We start from the raw sequence: 24,734 nt of genomic DNA, 5'->3' as shown, positions 1-24,734 counted from the left end.
CTTTAGGCTTTGCTACTTCTTTAACCCCAGTTTTTATGTCACCAAAAAGGGAATTTGTTTGCCAAACAATGACAAAGGTCATTTAATTGACTTTCCAGAAATCCTTTTTTCTGTAGTCTATGTCATTTCTTACATTTTAAAACCTTCTTGCAATTAATAGGATCAATTATGCTTAGAAAAATTGCCAAAACCTTGTTTTTTGTAAACGTTTTGTCTAATTAATGCATTGAATTTATGTTATCATCACCATTATAAAAGATCCATATTTAATTTAACCTGCCTTGCAATAGATTAATGCGTCTCTGCATGTATCCGACACGTAAGACATGTCTGAGTGGTAGGGTGAGCACCTACCCTCAGTATTTCTGATCGCTGACCTCTTTGGAATTTGTCTGTGTGTAATGTTTAATATGAATCATGATTATCTCAACACAAGGAGGGTTTTTCCGTCCATTGGTTTGTTTTAAAAGTAGAGTTCGCTGTTTGTTTGCAGAGGCAGTAGCTTTTGTTTGACTGTGTGTTTGATGGTGAAGGTTCCTGCTATTATGGCTGTTATGACTAAATACACTTAAAAAAATTCATTTGATATCCATCTACTTATGGTGGCTGATTACTGGGAGCGAAGAAGCTTTCCTGCTGTTATTGTGTAATGCTACTTCTCTTACTGCTGGAAGTGGAAAATAAACTTGACACATAAACAGTCTCTTTCTCTCACCAGCACCGGTTAAGCCGTTCTGTTTAACCACACAGTATGTATTATGTCTGGACAGCACGAGCTTAACCAGTAATCACCAACAAAATGTCGTTTGTTGGAATATTTCTGCGTTCACTGGTGTTTGTTCTAAGGGAAGCTAAGTGTTGCCTCCAGCTCCTTTCATATTGCAAAGATGACTCTTAGCAGTAATAGGAGTATGTTGCAAAACTCAATTAACACACACTTGACGGCATTAATTACAACAGAAGCTATGAGCTTTTGTAACATGAATGGACACCTCTAAAGCCGTGGCCAGTAACCGCTGATGCTGTGGACCTTTTGCGTGCTTTCATCTTCGACTTCCTCACCTTCCAGTGTCACATCAAACATGCGAGACTGAAAGCTGGTGCTGAGTGCACACTTCAGCTTCTTGATTTGGTTACCGAGCATCTGAGGGGGGATGTCAGGCTGCTACGAAATTCATCTAAATTACATTCTAATGAGGCGGCTATAAACACTTCCAAAGCAGCAGGTGATGAGATATTCACTGCTATGACAGAGCATCTCTTCGTTAGCAGTAATTTCAGCGAATGTGCAGAAACAAAAAATGCAAAGAGTAGCACCTTGAAGTTGTAGTCCTTTAAGAAAATGCTATTACTGACATCTGGAGATTATGCGACACCGACGTCTGTGCTTCTAAGCAAGAGCTCTGCTTAACAGCTGCCTGGAGAATTAACTCACTATCCTGCAGTTCTGCAGTGCCACATTTTCTGGCTTTAACAGTGCTTGCACTTGTTGCCATTTTTGCTCCTATAATATGCACCCTGCTTGCCCAAGGGAAGCTTACCTTTCCCCCTTAATGTGAAAGACATAATTGAGTGGCAGTGTAGCTCCCAGCGTACACAGCAGGAAGAGGAAATAATATGAAGGCTAATTCAGAAGTCGAAAATCAAACGGATGGATTTAGGGGTCAAAAGGGCAACTGAGTGCAATTATTTAGTGGTGCTGATTAACAGCCAGGCTCGCTGGGGCATTGCAGAAGACTGGTCAATAACATCAGTAACATATGATTAAAAACTCAACTCAAACCAGTGCAAGTCACACGCACTTGCCATGAGCAGGGAGAAGATTTTAAGTTAACTGCTACTGCCACTTGTGAGCTGAACTGGAGCTTGGAATATGGATGGCCTACTCCTTGACTTGGGCTTGATTGAGGATTTCAAAGTCAAGAAACTTCAAAGCCTTGGCTGGGGAACGTTTAAACGAGCCACAGCCAGCTTTGAATCAGAAAGGAAGCGAGACTAACTACTTACAGTAAACTCTCCCACAGCTTGAAAAGAATGAGCGGGCTAACACTAGTGTAAATAAACACCACAGGGTTAGATCTGTGAAAGGAGGAATTTGGGTGACATGCTGGTGCAAAACTGTAGGAGGCAGCCAAAGTTTGGCAGCGCTCATCTGTAATGCAGACTGTGGACCTGCATTTTCACTGAATTCAAATAGATGGATTCAAAGCAATCACCGGTGCTGTGTTCACCTCAGAGACCTGATGAGATAGATTGTTGTTGCACACGAATGTTAACAATGTCTCCTGAAATGTATTCTTACGCCCAGCCTTTTTGCACAGAAGAGTGACACAAAGGCCATATGTGCTGTGAGGCCACAGAAATACATCCCTGTTTTTTTCTATGTGAAACGTCGCAGCATCCACCTACAGCACTGCACTTAAACTTCACTGACTCTTCTGCTGAGGTGTTCGTTTCTTTCTGAGTGCAGCGCAATTCAATTTATTTGACAAAAAATCAAATCATGGCAACACCCATGCACCCCTGGAATGAGTTTAAAGTATGGGCAAATACGTGCACAAAGTTACCTCTAGTCAAGTTATCTCTAACAGTCTACAGGCCAAATACATGAGCCTGAATCGTTACTAAGAATTCAGCAAATTGAGTATCTGCAAATTAAATATTAACAAGTACTGGTTTCCCTGCTTGAGTCTGCTAATTTAGTGGTCTACCACCTTGATAATACATCCATCCATTTACTGCTTCTCATCCACGTCCAGGTCAAGGGTGCAGCCTAAGTAGGGAAGCCCAGAACTTCCTCTCACTAGCCACCTCTACCACATCATCCGGGGGAACCCCGAGGTGTTCCCAGGCCAGCCGAGAGATACGATCTTGGGTCTACCCCAGCACTTCCTCCCAGTAAGACATCCATGAGTGCTCAAACTACTTTAGCTGGCTCCTTTCGCCTTAAAAATCCACTTTAATAAACATTTAACTTTTCAAGAAAAGTTGTTGAATTGGTGTAGAGTGCAAAATTGGTGTGTTGAGATACGCTGAAATGTAGTGCCATGGAGCTCTGTGAATGTATACTGGACGTGTCCAACAAATATGAGAGTTGACAGGCTCCTCTCTGACACCAGGACATGCTAATTATTTATTGGCATACAAAATGCTTACTTTCTAAAGTTTTGGAGGCTGCAAGGTTTGCTTTATTTCGACCCCTCGACCTGTCAGTTTAATCTGCTCTGCGTCAGAAATTTAAGGTGTTATTATACCATCCCACAGTACATAAATGTCCTGACATGGCTGTATGAGTGCAGACCAACCGTCTCCACTAAAGACACACCTAGTATGAGTTAGTCATAGGTTCATTAGTAAACAAATACAAGTTAGAAAAACAATTTCTCTTTAGAAAAGGATTCTAACACAAAAGACACACATATGTGCTCAATACAAACCCATGATAAAAGTTTTTAGGCCAGCTGAATGATGCTGACTCCTTTAGGCCTTTAGTGATGGAATTAGCTCCAGCTTGTGCCTTTCTCTGTTGTTTTTCACCCTGATTCAGCAGTCCCAGTCTTTACTCATGGCCTCTGAAAAAGCTCAGTGGCCACAGGGAATGCCAGCTCATCGACTATTATAATGACGGCCCTCCCTATTGGTCTCCTTCTCTCTCTGCCCTTCTCACCAGCACACTATTCCAATTGTCCCTCTATCTCTCTCTCTCTCTCTCTCTCTATTTTTGATCTGTCTTTCAGCCCTTCTTGCGGAATAAAGGCTGTGCATGATGCAATGTTTATGGCAGTGAAAGTTCACAGTCAACAAAATTGCCCATTCCCAAGGCAAGAGTGACCGGATTAATGATTTTATTGTGTAGCAAACTGCAAACAAATGCATTATAATAAATGGTGCATGTTGTATGAGACATCTGTGTTCAGACGAGAACAGCTTTAGCAGTAAATCACAATGTTTTAGTCAAATTAGCTGCAGGTTGTGACTCACCGTACTCCACAAACACAGAAGCGACAAAACACAAAATCGGGGCAGTGCACTGAAATTGTTGGTGATGACCTTATTAAGGACTAACCTTGAGCTTGTCAAAACGTTCAGTGAGGGAGGACACCTGATGCTCTCTGTGGCGTCCCACGAGCTTGCAGAGGGCACAAATGAGCTGGTCATCCACCAAGCAGTACATGTTGACCTTCTCGTTCTCATGCTCCAGGCAGGTCAAGCCACGGATGTGGGTGTCTGGCACTGGCTCCACCAAGCGGTGGCTGGTGAAGGGCTTCTTGTTGGGGTGTGTCGCACGCAGGCAGCGGTCACAGTACGATACCTCACACGTGACGCAAGTCTTGACGGCCTCGCGTGGCGGATCCTGCTCACAGAACTGGCAGCTGATCCGTGGATCCATTTTAGCAACGACAGCTGGGCTGTGGTTAGCGTTGGTGTGGTTGATGTGATTGGTGTGGTTGGCGTGCTGGTGGGAGTGGCTGGAAGTGGCCGGGCTGCTACGAGCGCTGCCTCCACTTGTGCCACCGCCGCCGCCAATAGTTCCAGCTATTGTACCGCTAATGGTGGCGGTGTAGGGTCGCTGCGGCTGCAGGCGACGGCTTTCCGTGGGAGAATTGGGGCCGCTAAGGGAGGCCTTTTGAAAGCGGTCAATGATGTTCTGCAACGTCACATTGCGCTTAAGGCCCTCCAGGCCGCGGTGATTCAGCGTGATGACGTAACGACAGGTGGGACACTGAAAGGCAGAAATGGATTCGAGGGGCTTGCTGGTGGAGCAGTGAGACACCAGGATGCGGTGAGCACAGTTAAAGCACAGACTGTGGGCACACGGCAAGAGCAGAGGATCTTCAAACAACTCCAGGCAGATTGGGCAGGTCAGCTCAGACTCCAGTGTTTCCATCTTCAGTTGAACCAATCTAAAGGTGACATCAAATCCCACGGAAGCTGGCCAATTACCTATGTGAAGAATAAATGAAGATATTATCAGTTAAAAGGGCCTCTAATTAGCTATTATATTTCTTCTTGAGCAAGTGAAGGCAAGATAATTTTACTTCTAAAGCACAGACAATTAAAGCATTTTTTTTATTTAACAGGTCATAAAGAAATACACACAAGCACACATTCACCCATTTACCCTGAGCTAGCTGTGAGTGGCTTCATGCAAGTTTGACTAAACTGGACAGATTTAGCAAAAACATCACTATTACACACATTTCCATGTGCTGGTAATTATGACCTCCTCTCTTTGCACAACAACTCATTTCCCTCAGTGGAACCTTTGATGCGATTCCTCTCGTAGAGCTAAATAAAAAGAGAGAAGACAGGCAGAGGCTGACCAAATCAAAAGAACAGGTTAAAATTAATGGAGTGAACAGCAGAGAAAAGGAGAGACAGATGTCCGGCAGCAGAGGACAGAGAAACACCTTGACACGTTGTAGCTTTTATAGTAAGATCAGCTTGACTTATCAAGCAACAACTTCAAGGAAATTTTAACTTTTAGCGCATGATTGAAGCAGCAAACGGTGAAAACAGCTAAGCAAGAAAATTGATTTCAGATCCTCCTTCTTGTTCTCCAAGCACTTCAAATCTCAGCACCTTGCGGCCTGCCTATCAAGCTGTCTCCCCTGGGTGGCCTTAAAATCACTGACATGAGAAATCGCTAATAACCGCCGTCCCTCTCTTCCCCCGTGGCTCTCTGTCCTTAAAAAGAAACAAGGCAGGCAGCGTGAAACTGCAGCATTAAACCATGCAACCCCAGGAAGTCGACAGTGACAATTTCACTGAGCAAGGTTGTTCCTAATAGGCTGCCCTCGTCTCCCCCTGTGGTGTTCTGCAGGTTGTAACTAATTATGATGCTCTAAAACACGCTATGAAGAAAGGTCAGGAATCACAAGGGAGACCAAGTAAGATCTAGACAGATCTACCTTAGTCTTCCTCCAACTTTGCAAAAAAAAGTGAGAATGTGTTGTGAATGAAACTCATGAGCATGAGTGTTGACAATAAGGGCTTATCAGTAGTTTCACTGAGTAACGGAGCATTCCGCCTGCTGTTTTTCCTAGAATTCCAGGCTTAATAACTATCACTTGACAAAAGTGACTTCAAGCACAGCCTGCCAAACAGCCTTTTTGAAGCACTGACGGCTCTTTGTCTGTCAATGGAAAATTGTACTTAGTAGTCAGTATAATCTTTTAATAATATAAGTTTACATATGGTAGTGATAAGATGTGCGATCCTTAATAGTCTGCAAAAGCTTTGCGTGCATTCCAGAGTGCTCTGGCATTCACACCCACATCCTGGGAGCATGGGAAAGGTCGTACCTTGTCTTATTGTTTTACGGTAGGATAAACGTGGCTATGTCAATAGGGATGGGTACCGGTATCCGGTGCCATGATGGCACCGGTTCTGACATAAACGTTAGTAACCAGACCGAAAAGCAGCGCACATTTCGGTGCTTTATTTCAGTGCTTTTTTTTCCTGAGATGTCACACACTTTGAATTCTAGCCAATCATTTTACGTTTCCGAGGATAGTAGGCGGATCCAGGTACGTACGTTCTTTTAGAGCAGAGCTACAGATTAAAAATGCCCAAGGCAAAGCGGTCAGAAGTCTTGCTGTACTTCACAGCAAAATAAGCAAACTCAGCAGCCTGCAACAAGTGCTTTAAGGTGATACTGTGATACTGTCAAAGGAGGTAACACCTCAAATCCGATGAAACACCTGGTGACGCATAACGTTTTTTTAAAAGCCGAAAAATGCGCCGTATTTGATAGCTTGCTGTGAGACCTCACACCGAGCGCATCTACTGCGAGTGTGGTGCCTGTTATCGGACCCAGAGTTAGCAACATCCCGAAGAGGAGAGTCCTGGCCCCTAGCCCTGCCAGTGTAGCAGAAATGATGACGGATGATGATGGCAGCAGCAGCCGTTCTTCTCTAGGCGAGTAGCTTAATGTTGTTCGTGTGTAATTTACGTTGAGTAGGCTAACCATGTTATTACATTAATGTATGTAAGGTGAACTAGCAAACATCATCATAGCTACATGCGGCTGTCTTCTTGTTTGATGGCAGATACTCCCTTCACTCTGGCCAAAAAGGCTAAAATGACCAAAGAAAAAGTGGAAAACAGTTAAACATGAGAGGTTTTTGGACAAAGTTTGTGTTTTTTCCATTGTTTAAGCACTGCTTCCAGCCAAGAGTGATACCATATATGCCCCATAGCTGCAGAAAAGGCTAACATTGTTATCTTTTTGCGAAAAAACAGCTGAACATGAGAGGTTTTTGGACCAATTTTGTGTTCTCCATTCTTTAAGCACCGGTTTGAGCACCGGCACCGTTTCAAAAGTACCGGTTTGGCACCGGTATCAGATAAAACCTAAACAATACCCATCCCTATATGTCAGTTTTAGTCTAAATGCCCTTTTTTACATATAGATGAACTGTTGGATTTTCCAGACCAGCAGGTTAAGATAAGTCGTTTATGGGGTCACACTCTGACACACACACGCACACACACACATACATATACACCTCCACATTCCAATGTAAGGAACAAACACCCACTGATGTATAAATAAAGACCAGGGCAGTCTCAGAGTTGCGAGTCTCTGAGCCCTCACTCTCTCGTGCGAGCGTTCTGGTGACTGCCCTTGCTAGCAAGAAAACTGTGTGTTTCTCCTCTCTGATTCTCAGCTGAAGAAGTGTTTTAGAATATATCTCTTAACATTGTCGATTCAAACAATGTCATTTGAAACATGGGGGAATATTTTTTAAAGCCTTATAGATGGTTTGGCACAGTGTAAACTGCAAAAGCTTTACAAAGTATTACACGTGCCACTTGACAAATAAAAGTAGAGTTCCTCACGTGAGAGATACTAAACCAAGCCGACTGTATTGAAGCAATTACATGAATGTAAATAAGTTGTTGATGCAAGTTCATGTTCTAAAAGCATGCATTGTGATAAGTGCATTTAAAATCACTTGTTGTTATGAATGCAACCAGTTAAGCCTGAATGCAGAGGGAAAATAAAGTTCACAGCTTCCTGTCAAAGCATGTTGAATCGAGGAGTGACCTGTGGCCACACCGGCCCACATGTAACAACATCAATGTGCAAAGACTCCGTTCTAACTTGGTAGCGTTCAATTAGTATAATTTCTACAGAATTGTAAAATTATGAACCATGCCTAATCTCTGGAAACGGCAAAATAGAACAGCTGAAGATGAGCCAAAAAAACAAAAACAAAACAAAACAAACTGAAAAAGGGAGCTCAAAGGCTTAAACTCGTTTGCACTCCCGAAAGTCTCCACCTCTTCTGCGGCACCAGAAACAATGCCCCAACACTGAGCTGTGTTGAAAGCAAACATGATTTAAGCAGTTGTTGCAGTGCCTGGGAAAGGCACTCAGATGAGGAAAGCAGTTATATGCATGCAGCTGCTTTGTTACAAAATTCATTATCTGGAAAAGAAATAAATAACTGTCCTCAGCCAATCATGCAGATATTATGCTGATAAAAGGCAAAGGGCATTGTGTGCGAATAAGTTGAGCGTGTATGGGGAAATACATTTCAGGTATGAGTCTGTGAGTATGCTGTAGTTACACGTGTACATGCGCCTAATATCCTCCTGCAATATTTCACCTTGGCTGTTATTTATCAGGTACTGTATGAGGTTGTTATCGCATCGCCCGGCCGTATCTGGTATAAAGAAAAAGCATGTTTAGCAGCGAGGCACCACTGAGTGCACCAACATAATGTTTGGCTTTGTCATGCCAACAGCAGAACAAATTTATCTCCAGCGTATCAGGTTGATAACAAAAAAGGTAGATTACTGGAAATATCTAGAGAAATGGGATGTAGGGAGAAGGTTATGCAGTGAGGCAAGGACAATTTCCAACTTCCAGAACCTGTTGATGGCAGTGAAGGTTGCTGGGCCCAAGTCTGCAAATCAAATGACAAATGAGTCATAAGTCTTTAGCTTTGACGCTATATATATATATATATATATATATATATATATATATATATATATATATATATATATATATATATATATATTAGGGGTGCAACGATACTCGTATCGATATCGAACCGTTCGATACAGTGCTTTCGGTTCGGTACGCATATGTATCGAACGATACAACATTTTTAATTTATTTTATCAACTTTCCTTCTGATGATGCTGTCTGTGTTGAGCGCTCAGTGGATCTGCGCTCGACAGTGCAGCCTAGGCGGAGTAGTCGAACACAGATTCACTGAGCGCAGGGCAAGCTAGCGAGACAGAAGCTAGGCTAGTTGCAACATGGCAAATTGAACCTCCCCCACCCTCATTCAGATCTGGCGTTTGGAACTATTTTGGTTTTCATGTGATGTATGACCCTGAAGGTAAGCCTGTCATGGACAAAAGTAAAACAGTATGTTGGATGTGCCAGCAATGCTCAATTGGTGGGAACTAGTGTGTTAGCGCAGTTAGCTCGTTAATGTGTTGACGTCTTCCAGCCCCACTCATGAGGTGATCCGCGGTAGCTCGTTAACGGAGATTTGCCGTGTTGTGACGTTAATGTCATTTCAGATTTACGCTGACAGCACTAGTGGGAACACAACCAATATGACTGCACATTTACTCCGACATCATCCTAGTGCAAAGACAAGTGGAAGCAGAGAAAAACAACAAGCAGCATGCTACAAACTTTACCCGAGTCATTTAGACAGCCGTTAGCACACGATTCTCCTTATGGGGACCTGATATGTTTAATATGCTGCTGAGAATATAGCCCAGAAGAAGCGTATAGTATAGCTTTTATTTTGGAAAGAGACATTTCTCCATAATAAACTCTCTTTTCCAAAGATGAGTGATTCCTCAATCAGATACAGGGCTCGCAAAATCGCTAGCCCGACGGGGCTTTTTTCCAGTCGGGCTACCAAAATCTATCTCTGCCCTGCCCGTCGGCCTATCCTAGGAAGGAAAAATATATGTCAATGCTTTTGCATTCTTTTGGAAATGTAGCTGGGTAATTATGTCATTGGCATCGGCCACTGTCAATATGTGACATACTGAAATCGCGTTTGAATTTGCGCTTGTTTTTTGCTTTCACTTTGCAATCGCGTGAACTGTGTATAGAGAGCGACAGTACTGATTGGTGAGTGATGATAATTTGCGCACCAATTCCTCTGACATCGTCTTATCAATCGTTAGCTTACTATGCAAACATGACAAGTGAAATCTCCCGCAGCTTAAACATGTGAGAGGTTGATCGCGCAGAGAATCGCTGAGCGTTATGTTAGTGCGTGTGTAAAAGCAGCAGGATATATATTTTAGTTCTGCTGAGCCAAATAAGACAGGTCAGCGTGAAGAAGTGACAGCCAAAGAAAAGCTTACCACAAAACGGAAAGGTTATGACAAATCAGACTATAAGGAAAAAAGAAAGTGCAGCTTTATGGTTTCATGGACAAAAGAATTTCTGTGGCTGCAATATGACGAGCTAAATAACCAGGGCTGCACATAAGTGGTCCGCAGGTGCGCATTCGCTGTCAAAATAAAAACCCGCACAAGATAAGAAGTTGCAACGCGTGTTTGCGTACATAAGATTTTCAGGAGGACAGACATTTGTTTAGAACTCTTAAAGATGTCGAAGAAGCTCCTTTAAGCAGTTACTGTGATGTTCCTCCACCTCCAAAGAAATGTCAGAAGGAGTCCGAACCACAAAAGAAGCGCGTATTCTCTGAAAAGTGGTTGCAGGAGGTGAGCTGGCTTCAAACAAATGATGAACGCACAGAGATGTGGTGCAGAATGTGCCGTGAAAATTTAATAAATGACAAATTAATAAAAAGGCATGAACATTTTTTTTGTATCGAAAAAATATCGAACCGTGACACCAAAGTATCGAACCGAACCGAACCGTGAATTTTGTGTATCGTTGCACCCCTAATATATATATATATATATATATATATATATATATATATATATATATATACACACACACACACACATATATATGTATATTTTTTTTTTTTCTAACAGCCAGTTACAAATCACAGCTGACCTTTTTATTTATGATTTGATAGAAATATTAAATATACAAGTTTTACTGCTTTCTACTAGTAATCTTAATTCAGAATAGTTGTAAATAAAGTTAAAAGCAGATTAGTTCTGAGAACAGACACGGGGTAAGCAACAGATCAGCCGCACTGACTGTTTCAGTGGTATAAATCAACATCAGGAAACATCAGGGTGCAAACATTCATTAAGTGGCTCTGCACAGACACGCACAGATGATCAGTCACAGCAGATCATCTGCCTCCATTTCGCCATGTACCTAGCATGCACTTCTGTCACACTGTCCTCCTTCACTACACCTCAAACCTCCTCTGAGATCTTTCTCTTTTCCTCCATATTTCAGCTCCATATTCTGCATCCTTCATCCAGTGTATCCACTATCCCTCCTCTGCACATGTCCAAACCCTCTCAGCATTACCTCTGTACTTTGTCTCCAAACTGCTCAACCTGAGCCGTCACACTCCTTTCTAATCTTGTCCATCCTGCTCACTTCCAGTGAAATTCTTAACACCTTCTACTCAGCCCGCTCAAATTTTGCCTCCTGTCTTATCATATGTCAGTATTATCATTAGTAGTAGTATATAATCAATCAGGATAGCTGTTACTGCATTTCATCCTTTTTCATCAGTAGTATTTGACAAATTAAACTAAGGAGAAGTCACACAACAGGCTCGGTTAAACTATAAGTCACTCCGCAAAGATGCTTTAGGAATGTAAATCTGTCAAGAGAGCTGTATAATAACTAACAAAACACAATTGGCTTTCAGATACTAATCAATACTAACAGCAAATCGGATTAGATACTCATTTGCAACAGTATTGACACCAACAGTGTTGCCTTCGCCTCCTCCAGATGATACACAGTTTCACACTGCACCGCTGCAGACAAGCAGGCACGCGGTCCCTCATCTAACTAGCAGCTCAAGTAGTAATAAAATGAAAACGATAATGTGGGAGCAGCAAACGTTATCAGTCTTGCCTGTTGGTAACATTAATGGATGGTTTTCACTTAACTGGACAAACATTTGTATGTATCTAAAAAGTGCTATGCTCTCTTAAAGTCCCAGTCTAAAGCTGAGAAAAGTCTACCAGCAACTAGAGAGAAGAACTTGCTAAATCTGATTTGATCAGCAACAAAATCTACTGCCGAGTCACCAGGATCAGTCAGACAGCGTTATCTAATTTTTACTTTTTTAATTTTTAAAAAATTGCTGCTTTTTGCGGATGATGTGGTTCTGTTGGCTTCATCGGGTGAGGACCTCCAGCTCGCACTGGAACTGTTCGCAGCCGAGTGTGAAGCAGCGGGAATGAGGATCAGCACCTCCAAATCTGAGGCCATGGTTCTCAGCCGGAAAAGGGTGGAGTGCCCACTCCGGGTCGGGGATGAGTTCCTGCCCCAAGTGGAGGAGTTCAAGTATCTCGGAGTCTTGTTCGCGAGTGATGGGAGAAGGGAGCCGGAGATCGACAGACGGATTGGGGCTGCGGCTGCAGTGATGCGGACGCTGCACCAGTCCGTCGTGGTGAAGAGGGAGCTGAGTGTAAAAGCGAAGCTCTCAATTTACCGGTTGATCTACGTCCCTACCCTCACCTATGGCCACGAGCTGTGGGTAGTGATGAAAGAATGAGATCGCGGATACAAGCGGCAGAAATGAGCTTCCTCTGAAGGGTGGCTGGCCTCTCCCTTAGAGATAGGGTGAGAAGTTCGGCCATCAGGGAGGGGCTCAGAGTAGAGCCGCTGCTCCTCCACATCGAAAGGAGCCAGCTGAGGTGGTTCGGGCATCTGACAAGGATGCCTCCTGGGCGCCTCCTGGGTGAGGTGTTCCGGGCATGTCCCACCGGGAGGAGGCCCGGGGCAGACCCAGGACACGCTGGAGAGATTATATCTCTCGGCTGGCCTGGGAACGACTTGGTGTTCCCCCGGATAAGCTGGAGGAGGTGGCTGGGGAGAGGGAGGTCTGGGCCTCTCTGCTTAGGCTGCTGCCCCCGCGACCCAGCCTCGGATAAAGCAGATGAAGATGGATGGATGGACTTTAAAAAAGCCTCTTAATTTTTTAAATTCTTTTCCCCTTTTTTTGGTATAAAAATATTGCGTATCGCACATGTTCCTGGGCATCAGTTTCGACTTTGAAATTCTAGCACCGTGACATCCATAAAACAGAGTCTGAACCCTCAATTATTGAGCACCTCAGATCGCATATGAGTGCATGACCATTAAACTGCATATTTTATCAAGATTTAATTCAACTGTTGACTGAATCAGCAGTGTCACTTTAGTCGCTGGGACAGAGCTCAGCAGTGTTCCTTATGCTGATGCTAATGTGACTGTGTTTAACGGAGCATGGTGTTATAATTAACACCAAGCTTTAACACACCATCAACAGCCCCATTAAGCTTTAGCTATGTCACTCTGGGGAAACAATGCTGGCTATGATGGGAGTCACTAAGGGACTCAATTCCTAGCCTCATGGTAAATGCGGCTGCTCTGCAGACAGGCTGGCATGCACACACACACACACACACAGATGCACGTACACAAACATCCACAAAATCATAAGCACACACAGCCAGAGCTCCACATTTACAAGCACAAACTCTCTCTGTCTTTTTTTCTCTCGTCATCTGCCATCTTTGTTAAGGTGAAGTGTCCCATCTGGAAGGAGAACAGCTTGAGCTAGTGCTTCAACAAAAACACTCATATCACAGGCATACATGCACAGTACCGCACAAACCCAAATAAGCACATGTGCACAAAGGCACAAACCTGTAAGGTACTTACTGCAGTGCGTGTTGTAGCAAAATCTTTTAGTCTTGCTCAGAGCTTTTATTAATGAAGTGAACGAAAAAGAGAAAATGAAAAAATGGACGTAACTGATGACTCATTAATCTGCCTAGAGAGATCATTTGATTTAGTATGTGTTTAAAGGCAGACGGAATTTTTCATCTACATATATGTAAAACCTGTTCCCACGCATTCATATCCAGCGTTCGCGTGGGAGAAGACATAACCTGAAAGAAATGGCCCAAAATAGCAACCACTGACATCACGCTCGCTTTATGTCGCGTCATAATCTCACACTAAAACAACAAAGGAGGCCGTTTATTTAAAAGCGCAGGTTTCACACGTCAGCATGGAGAGATGACACTTGCGGAACAAAGATGATTATCCTTGTACAAACAATTTACTGGTAAAAACTAAATTGCTCCCCCGTGAACCGTAGCAGCACAGCTGCAGAGCCGAAACGGGAGCTTAATGGACACTTGATGATGATGGAACACAGGGGTAATAGATAAAAACAATCACCACACGTAGACCTTTCCCCTAAGGGCAAAAATGCATATCCACTGCAATGCAAAGGAAAGGCGCGAGCGAGACAGATGCTAGACATCTATCAAACACGTTCTTTGAGAATGAGAGCAGAATGAGAGACAGATGTGGACACCACAGACGAGCGGTCGTTATTATGTTTATAACGACGCTACTTCCTGGTGTCATTCAAACCTAGCAGAGCGTCACCTCCTTGCAAATATGGAGAGAAAACATGCTAATGACAGATGCAATCAAACATATATATTATATATATATATTAAACATAATAAGATGCTCTTCTAGCTTTCGGTTCCTACTCCAGTGCAAGCTGCTTTCACTGATGCAACTGACACACTGTGACAATCTGCAGTGAATCGCCACTTTTCATTGTCAGATTGACAGTGTTTACAAAATCCGCACACCCCCACACAATCCCCCACCTGCACTCCCGCTACTCTCTGTACTATAAGTGTCCCTTGAATCTATCTATCACCAGAGGCTGTTGATCACAGGCTTATCAGAGCAAAAGGAAGCGGAGCAGAAAAATCACATGGCTGAGGTTTGAGGCTCCAGAGAGCAAGACAGCAGTAAACAACAACACCAGGGGTTCAGCGGTCTTCCTTTTGGAAGGGCTTTAGAAAACACACCGTGAGACACTGGCATGTTTATCCCCGTGGGATGCTGGAGAACGAAAAAAAAAGAAAAGAAACCCACAACATGTGCATGGCAACAATGCTGTCGCATCACACAAAACGTTCCTAATGATTAGAAATGGTTCTCAAAACCCTTTTGCTAATCGCTTATACTGCTTGGGAAAAGAGTAGGAGGGAGAAAAGTTCAAGCTCACTGCAAAGTGGAGGAGGGTGAATAGTTTGATAAGTTACCCATTTGAATTGCATTAGAAGGCTTAGAGTTATATATTATCGTGTGTGGCTGCTTTGACAGACAGGTGGGTGCCTTCGACACGGCATTCTCGGCTAATCTGACTCAATGACCTGGACCTTTCACCTGTGTTTGTGGTATTAGTGCCTTTTATGGCATTTTAATGCAGCTAGATGATAAATAATATGTTTTTGTGTGTGATTCAGTCCATCCAAGAAAATTGTACTTTAGGAAAATGAAGCAGGAAAATAGCTTAAATGTGGCACAACAAGGTGGAAGCTTGATCTCTCTTTCTCTCTCTGGCTCTGCATAGTGCCTTTCTCACGTCAACAAGGACATTTCATTCATGACTTTTACGGCGTAACCAAACGTCACGTCTGGAGCCAACACGCGTGTTTTTACAGAGAATGGCTGGCCTGTTTGCGCGGTGCTAAATCACAAAGCCCCACACACTTTGGCGAGGCTGCACAAATCAGCAGGACGGAAAACAGCAACGTAACATAACACGGCTGTATGACTGCTTTCATTAGTGGCAGTGTTAGCAAACACAACTCTCAGGCCCTTCCCATGGCATTTACCATAATCACCTCAGCTAAGCATTTAAACCAAAAAGAAACAGGACTTTGTTTGAGTAGATTCAGTGGAATCCAGTTGCATTAGTGGACTGAAATGCTGACATTTTAGTGGGCAATTAATTTTAACATGGTTAAAAAAAATACCCCACGCATATGACACATGTCACGACCGGTTACTGATGACTTGTGCCAGAAATCAAGAGACTTATTCATTATTTTAGAAAAAGGAAATACGGCAGCTCCAAATGTAAGAGCCCTCAAGTTGACCTGAACACACCAAAACTGTACATATGATTATATAAGTGGGATCAAGCAACACATGCCATGTGCTTCAGTGAGCTTCTTCTTGGGATAATAATAAATGTTTAGACCATCAAGTCCGGCCTTCATTTTTATCATGTTTTCATCCCTTCTTCCTCTGACTCTCACTCGTCCGCCAACCTCCACAGGCTCAGTTTTTCCTCTCTCTTCCTCCCTTTCATTCCTGCTTTTTCCTCTCTGCAGCAGACCTCAGGAGCAGGCCGGTTTCATCAAACATGTGATTCCTATTCATAGAATGTAAACAGTAATCCAGCCAAGCTGGTGTTTCCATTTCACATCCAGTACAGTTGAGCAGACGGACTTAAACTTAACCCCCTCACTGCTACAGCTGAGACAGCAACGACTCCAGAACTAGTTTCAAAATAAATCTATGTCACTTCCCCGTGGGTCTATCCATTGCACACTGGTAAACGTTTTCAGCAAGCAGCCTACATCCACAAAGCGAATACTACACAGCAATTATTTTAATCTCAAAACTTGGCTCAAATGCAAAACCAATATTTTTTATTCGAATCACTTTTTAATTGCTTATCAAGCACCTGACAGGCCTCAAATTCAGCCTGCACAGGGCACCAGTAAGGGCAGTAGCTCACTGCCAGTTAACTTTTCCCATTCCCAGCTTACCAATGTTAGTCCTTTGTTTGAGGAAAATATGCCTGGGACTCAGAGAAGAGGTTATCACAGTTCACCTCACTAACCCTCAGCAGATCTTGTGGAAACTCATTATTAATACTTTATGGAATAAGTCATAATAGTGCCAGCATTTCAGCATAAATTAAGCCGTTAGCATTGAAAAACAGTGTTTAGCTTAGTTATTAAGGTGCTTAATGGCATCCAAATTAAGTTGCAGACATTGGTATAATTTGTCATTAGTAACAGCATATACTAATAACATGTACTGTAGATATAGAACATTTGTCAACACAGCATGTCTTTGTGTGTAGAAGAGGAAGAAATAGGGCTAAAAGGTGAAAATGCGGTATGTTTTTTTAATGCAATTTAACTGTTATTTTTCATTTCCTGTTCTTATACAGTTTTATCAAGCTATTTTATTACCTTTCTTTAGGATTTGTCATTTGTTCACCTACCTGTAGGACAGGGGAATCGGTAGAGCCTGAAACACGGATCGTTAGATTGTAATGTACGGGGTACTTTGACAGAGTAGAATAGTCCCATAATGTTAGGAATAAGACACAGGGATACCACAGCCAAATGTTCTTTGCTGGTGTTGTCACAGTCGGGGAATTTGTCATAGTGCTACTGAAGAAGCTAAAACAAGTTTGCATTTTAATCCAAAACATAATCTTTTCCTAAATCCAATCGGTAAGTTGACCTAAACCTAACCAGACAAGAGTCCTAGATGGGACACAAACACTTGTATTCTGGAATAAAGTCCATTAGTTTAGGCCACTACTACACCATCTGTCTCCTAACGTGGTGTACTTTGTCAATCAGATGCTACACTGAAGTGTCAGTGTTTGTTTTATCCATATGGTAAAATGCTGGTTAATGTTGACTGGCCTGGGTGCACATGTTTCAGCAGCACTCATTTTCATCACCATATTTGTTTTGCTGTCAGCGGTGCTGATGAAGGCTCTATTGTGTGAAGGACAGTTACTGATGCAAGACACTGAAAATAAAACAAACAATCAACTCTTGTTAAGTCCAAGCCTGAGCCAGACTTGCTAATTGGTTTAATGTATTTATACATGAAAGCAGACTGAAATGAGATTTTCACAGAGTTGTGACAGTGAATAGAGCACACCTCCTATCCTTAACTCTCTGCTTAATACTTCTGCCGGTTACAGCTTGGCAGCCTGTGGGTAATAAAGTTAATAGTGTCAGACGTCGTCTCATCAGCTCTCCGAGGCTCTTTTGCTGTGGTAGAGAGCCTTATCAGGCCTCAACACAACACTGGAGCAACCAGGCCCCTGCCTCTCTTCATGCCGCTTCCATTATTCATGTGCATTTGCCCAGGTGAGAACAAACCCAAGGATCAGAAGTTGGCAGAACAGCTTATTAGATATTTAGACGCAGCGGCATGTGGTGAGAGCAAAGACGAAATAGAGAGAGGGAACAGAGATACCACTAACAGTCAACAAAAGCAGAAATATAATAAGTAAGCAGGGTTCAATCCGCTCGCAAGTGTTTATGTTGTTAACGACTGACCTTGACAATCAGGCTCATGAGGTAAGAAGCTGGTCTGTCTTATCCTCACTGTGTTATTTAGTTTCAGTACCCTCTTCTCCCTACCTTACTTTAAAAAAACAAAAGTTTTAAATTCTGAAACATACTTTCCTCTTAGGTAACATTTTCAAAGCCAGTTCCCTGGAAACACTGCGAAGGGTTCTGTTTTATCTTTTAGGACTTACCAGCAATCCACAGTAATTAATATCTTGGAGTGAAACAATGCCCCATACATGCATTCGTGAAAGGAAAATGACGCAAAACGAGTGAATGATTCATAGGCACACAATGCAGAATCCAAGGAAATCTATTGTTCTTCCAAGTTTGTCTGCTGGAAAGCAAACAAACTTGCCTCCGCTGACACTTGACACCAATTCTTCTTCAATTTTTCTATATTTTTTATTTGACTCTGTGCGTGTGTGTGTATATATGTGCGCAACAGCACAGCGCCAAGTTAATGGCTAACCTTTTACTGGAATTTTCTATAAATATGGTAATTTACTTCACATCGTGTGAAAAAGCAATCTACGCACCACATAAGCGACACTCTTAGTTTCTGAAAAGAGGATCTTTTGTGCTGGAAATTGCATTCTTGGCCCCTGTATACCTATATGAGACTGGAAAAACTGTCAAGAAAACAATAGGCCTCTGTATGAAGATTGACGATATATTTGTGAAACGTTTTCCCATTGTGAAAACAGCTGACAGCTTAAAGCGCATGCTATTTGTGCTCTAAATGAGAAGGATAAGTGATCCGTAAGGTGCCGGCCACTTTATCAACATCTTGTCAAGCTATACCAGTAAATGATGTTATCCGTGCTGGTGTTATTGATTCTAGTAGTCAGATACCCAGGTCAATAAGTCCTGACAGCTTATATGACAGCTTTTGTTCTTAAGAAATCTCTCTAAGGGAAAAAAATAATAATACTAATACGCTGTCCTATTGAACTACAATGGATTTGACTACTTGAAAATTACAGTTGGAGCTGCTCTCCTCTTCAAAGTAGTAATTTTGCAAGATAAAAACCAACATTTTTCAGGAGGAGAACAAACTTGCAGCTACAGCTACAGATTCTGGCAGTGTGTCATGATAAGACTGAGATAAAGAAACACAAAGCTCCAAACACAAAATGCCTTTCTGGTGAATGTGCGTGTCCTTGTGGTTATGTGTTGCCACATGTGCATGCAGTTTCCTAAATCTGCCGAGACCAGCAGCTGGTGTTCGGTCTTTCAGGCTGTTTGTGGAGCCTGCAAACAGAAGGCAATACATTTATACGCCTGATTCAAAAGGCAGTACAGATTGAAGACCTGTTGGAGTTATCTCAGCTGAATCATCCGTAACCCCATCACTTACAGACACAGCAACTAACCTTTTTTTTAAGGATCACTCTTTCTTTCTTTCTTCCTCGGGTCTCGGTTAGGTGGATGGAAAAAAACAGTGTGAAATGGCAAAGAGAAGGATTCGATTTTTTCTGTTTCCTCTGTACAGAAAGAAGTGCCACCTTTAACGCGACACCGCACGCTGCACTTTGGAGGGCCCTGTTTTCCCAGATGTGCATAAGCTGCATTTATCTAAATGCAAATGGGAAGCTTTTCATGACCGTTAAACTGAATTGCAGTGAGAACAGACTGCGTGAGTCACTTTAGTTCAAAGTCCGTACATTCCCCCAAAACATAATGCATCCTGGAGGGCCATTTGCCAGTTCTACTGTAGTAGATGGTCTCATTAATAAACCAGGAGGTGTCTGTAAAGTGTTACTAGGATGTTCAGTTATTCATGGTTGCTGGGTGTGAGGGAGAAAGAAATATGAACTACAGAAGTGAACCAAAAATATGAAGAAAAAAAAAAACCCACCCCACGGTGAGGTCAAAAGAAATCAGAACAAAAATAAATCACTCACTCAGAATGAAAACAAAAAGAGCAATAAAGACAAGAATGGAGAAGGGAGGAGAGGTGGGAGACCTTGCCATGACTGTGACCCCAGGGAGGGGGTTCCTGTCCTCTATCACGCTCTACAAAGTCAGAAGCTTCTATTTATACAGCACTGTAATGTTTGGCATTTCCTTCGAGGGGGAGGCGAATATGAGCCATTGTTTTCCTTGGCTGCCATTCGATTGGCTCAGCATGCTCCATGCATTGAAATGTCAGCAGCTTATAGCTCTATTTGTTTGATTAGCTCTATTTATCACTGATAAGTGATCACTTGTTCATTCTCAAGATGGGAAATCTTATTATTGTTAAGGGTGAAAAGACATGCTGATTGATGGCACAATGAATGAGCCCTGACAGCCGCTTGATAAATTTAGTTTCCTTAATCTCTTGTGAAATATTTATGGGAAGTGTTGTAGGCTGCCAATGTGTATATCACAGCACAACTGTCAAAAGGCAGATCTGAGCTCGCTGATTGCAGGAGTACCAACAATGATGTTGCAATGATATGCAACATATAATCATTGCAAACTCATTCGCAGTGCGGAGTAGTCACTCTCAAACTTAAGCAGTCAACTTTGCTCGCGAGAAGGAAAATACTAACACTGGGATTCCGTCCTGATCTCACAGAAAGAAAACGGATGTTCAGGAATGTGTGACAGCACTCAAATCTCACATTTACCTCCACCTTACTCTTCCTGGTTTTTAATGAAACCTTAGAACTCCTGGCGAGACTAATGGCTCACTAACTACGGCGCCCGACTGATTTATCACTGGTCCGATATTAACGGCCGCCATTAGCTATTTTGTAAGTATCTGCATTTATAATGACGGATAAAAGAAAACATGGAAAAAACACCCTTCAATCTTGCTACGGGCGTTGACATTCAACAGTTTTTCTAACAAAGGGCAACCTGCAACTTCCCCGTTGCTCCTGGAATGCTACAAAAAGCGCAATCCGAGCATCCTGGCAGAGCGTAAACAAGGAAATAAATACCGACACGTAAGAAATGCTTTGTGTTTCTCAAAGAAAAAAAAAAAAGATATGCTGGCTGATACGTCAGATTTTTATACTGCCAAATATAGTAATGGTTTTAAAAATTCGACATTGATCAGGCTCTAATACTGTGCAGATTTTGCAAAAATGAGATCTTAAATAGCTTTATTCTAAAAATACAAACACATCTGCTGTGCCAGAACAAGCAATTATCAAACTGAAAACAAAGCAAAAACAACAACCATAAAACAGATACATTAGGATTTTAAGATGACCTTAAAAGTGTTTAATAATGGCACTTTCGTTCCCCAAAATAAAGAGAAAATGTTCATGCTGTTTCATTAAAATGATGAGATTTTATACATTTTGTTAAAATATAATCTTTATCTTGAACTGTGATATTTCTTATTTTTGTTACTTGTAGTACAGTTTTTCCCTGTTTTAGCAGAACATTTTCCTCCCTGTTGGTTGCACCCTGTTGTTTAATTCCTCTGTACTATAATTACAGCCTATTTATTTAGTATTAGGAAATTGTGCTCTGATGTGCTGAATCACACACAGAAGTGTGGAAAGATATATGGTTGATGATATGTGCTCTGTGCCTCTTGAATTGTTCCTGCTTCACCTAAACTTCTAGATTTTAAAGATACTAATTATGTACATATATACAAACATTAGGTCAGACTCTATAAAAGTCTGTACTATCAATTATAATGAATAGAAATGAGCCTCGTCTTTCCTGTTGGTTGGACTTGCCTGAGATAAAATGGAGTTAGTGCTCTAAAGCATTCCGAGTAACTAGTTTGGGAAAACAAAACAACATTCCCTCCTCAGTGTGGCCCCGCGAGCAGAGCTGACACATAGGGCTGGGCGATATGACCCAAAATTCATATCTCGATATTTTTTAGCTGGATGGCAATATGAGATATATATCTCGATATTTTTTTAAAGCCATAAAGTAAGAACAAAAAGAGAGTTCTTAGTCAAAGCTGTGTCCCAGATGTCACACAGGCACTTTTATTAACATACAGCATAGATGTACATGAACAAAGCTACTCAAAAATAAATTATGAGCATTTATTAAATAATAATGCTCCATAAATAAAAGAAAACTATGTTGTTTTTGTGCATAACAAAGAGCTCACAATTTTGCAGTCAAAATGTAAACTAAAAGACGCTGAGCATAATAACAAAGACAGATTTCACAGCTGCTCTCTTTCCAAGTTCGTGACTGACAGCCTTGAGTTTGAAATCCGCTTCGTAACCGGCACTTAACAGGTGCCATTTATGGTCCTTATACACACACAATACGGTAATATTACATTGAAGCACAGTACGTATTACTCCGCGAGGCTCCTCGGTAGCCGTAATCAGTGTTGCCAACTTAGCGACTTTGTCGCTATATTTAGCGAGTTTAGAGACCCCTGCTTCTCTAAAAAAAGACGTGAAAGCGCATATCGCTTTTACTCTCAACGAGCAGCGGGTGCTGTAACGCAGTCAGTTCTTCTTTTACTGTTATGCTGTTTTGTGGATCACAAGGTTTAAAACTACTTATAAACACACACACACAAAGTAACTCCACCAAAGTGCCTATTTCGGGTCACTTTTGCCGGTCGAAGCCCGGATAAAGGAGCAAGGTTGGAATTGTGACATTAAAAAAACAATAATTGCTAAAATAAATTTAATTTGTAGTTCTAAATAAACTCTAAATGCATTTAGGACGTTTTTTACTCACTTTATGTCTCTTCCACGATGTTATTTCTCTCTCCAACAACATAGGTTATAATTACATTAGCATGACCAATTATGCAATTTAGGCGATGACGTCATTTAGCGACTTCTAGCGACTTTTAGGACAGCCAATAGCGATTTTCCTTACTGAGGAGTTGGCAACACTGGCCGTAATGCTCCGACAATCTATAAAGCAGTGCAGCTCCGTAGCTTACCAAAGTCGAACTAAAACATTTTTGACAGATTGCTGAGCGCCGTGTACCACATAAAATCGGTTCGCGGTCATCAAGCACAACCAGAATTCACACATAAGGCACATATGTCAACTTTTGAGAAAATGAAAGGATTTCAGGCCGTGCATGGCGTTAGCGTGGTTAGCTCGTTAGCGTGGTTAGCTCGCTAACACGTTGACGCCGTCCAGCCCCACGCACGGGGCGATGCGCAGTAACTCGTTAACGGAGATTTGCCGTGTTCATCTTGTCGCTGCCTGCAGGTGAAGCAATGGGGGAGGAGGGGGAGTTGTGTTCAGTGAAGGAGGGGCGAGGCCGAGTAACGTTGCGTAAAGACAAAAGTGGACGAAAGAGAGGCAAACTTGCGGCTCCACAACTACAATTATAACGTAACATGGACTATATCGATATAAAGGATATTGTCACATCTTATATCTCGTATAAAAATATATCGATGTTTTTAAAAAACTCGATATATCGCCCAGCTCTACTGACACAGATCAATAGGTATTTCGTTAAACAATAGCTTTGCCGGCATTTTAAAAAAAGCCAGTCCCCAGGGCACTGCAAAACCACACAAAATAATTGGGAAAGTTAAGAATAGCCACTGCTATACCAACACGGAACTGAACCTATGGCCAGGACACTTAAAAATCCGTCAAATAAAATTCCCACTTATAATTATGCTGGCTGTAGATAAAATGTTCAGCTGCAATGAAGTAACTAGCGATTTCTAAATAAACCCTTCCCTGCAAACAGTGACAGAGAATCTCTTGCAGAAGTTCTAAAGAGCATCAATCATTCCTAAAGAACTCGTTTAAGTAGGAGGGTGTTCCTTAAAAGCACCTGCTGGGCAGATCACTGTGTATGATAGAATTATGTACGTGTCTATATGTGAGTGCATGAGTCAGTCGTGTTTTTTTTCCTCCCTCCTCTAACCCCCTTAACTTTTTGTCTTTGCTCTTTGATCTGTACAGCTACGAACCCTCCCCAGAAACCCCCAAATAACCTCGCGGCTCAAAAATCTTTTTTCACGCCTCCTCCTGTTTACACCTACCTTCTTGATCTTTCTCTTTATAGTCATTCCCTCTCTCCGCCTGCGTTTCCATTTCCAATCCGTCTATTTTTATCACAGCTGCATCCGGGCTTGTGCTGCTGAGATTATATTGTTCGTTATTGCAAGCAACACACCTGAGTTAAATGGCCACGAAGTGAAGAGCGCAAGGATTTGTGTTACAAGTTTCCAGAACAATTGGAACAGTTTGAAATTTTGAAGAAAACAACTTCCAATGCAATGGCACCTGAAACAGTTGCTGTAAAGTTAAGAAAAATCAAAAGAAAACCAGAAGAACTTTGAAGAACTAGTATCTAGTAACAAATATCTTCCATAATCTACTACAACAGAAAAAAAAGACCCAGAAAATCTTCAAAGCATTTTGTTCACATATGACTTTTAACTCCCCCCAGCTCGTGTCATTCCCCGGGCAGAAGTCTACACGTTCACAATGTCCATAGTTTCTGCTTCCAACAGACAGGA

At 42.1% G+C, this 24,734-nt stretch overlaps 1 protein-coding gene across 5 annotated transcripts in view; it reads right to left on the bottom strand.

The window, feature by feature from the left end:
* Nucleotides 1-24,734, bottom strand: part of mid2 (midline 2) — a 160,684-nt gene that overhangs the window by 77,715 nt on the left and 58,235 nt on the right. For all 5 annotated transcript variants that reach the window (XM_085131782.1, XM_085131769.1, XM_085131768.1 and 2 more), the window contains one exon: nt 4,067-4,944. In XM_085131782.1, the coding sequence (XP_084987908.1) occupies nt 4,067-4,888 (822 nt within the window). In that variant the 5' untranslated portion in view covers nt 4,889-4,944. The remainder of the gene's footprint in view (nt 1-4,066; nt 4,945-24,734) is intronic.

This window comes from Neolamprologus multifasciatus, chromosome 2 (genome assembly GCF_963576455.1).
Source record: "Neolamprologus multifasciatus chromosome 2, fNeoMul1.2, whole genome shotgun sequence".
Taxonomy (NCBI): domain Eukaryota; kingdom Metazoa; phylum Chordata; class Actinopteri; order Cichliformes; family Cichlidae; genus Neolamprologus; species Neolamprologus multifasciatus.
The sequence above is the reverse complement of the archived record's forward strand: the minus strand, read 5'-3'. Positions and strand labels throughout refer to the sequence as shown.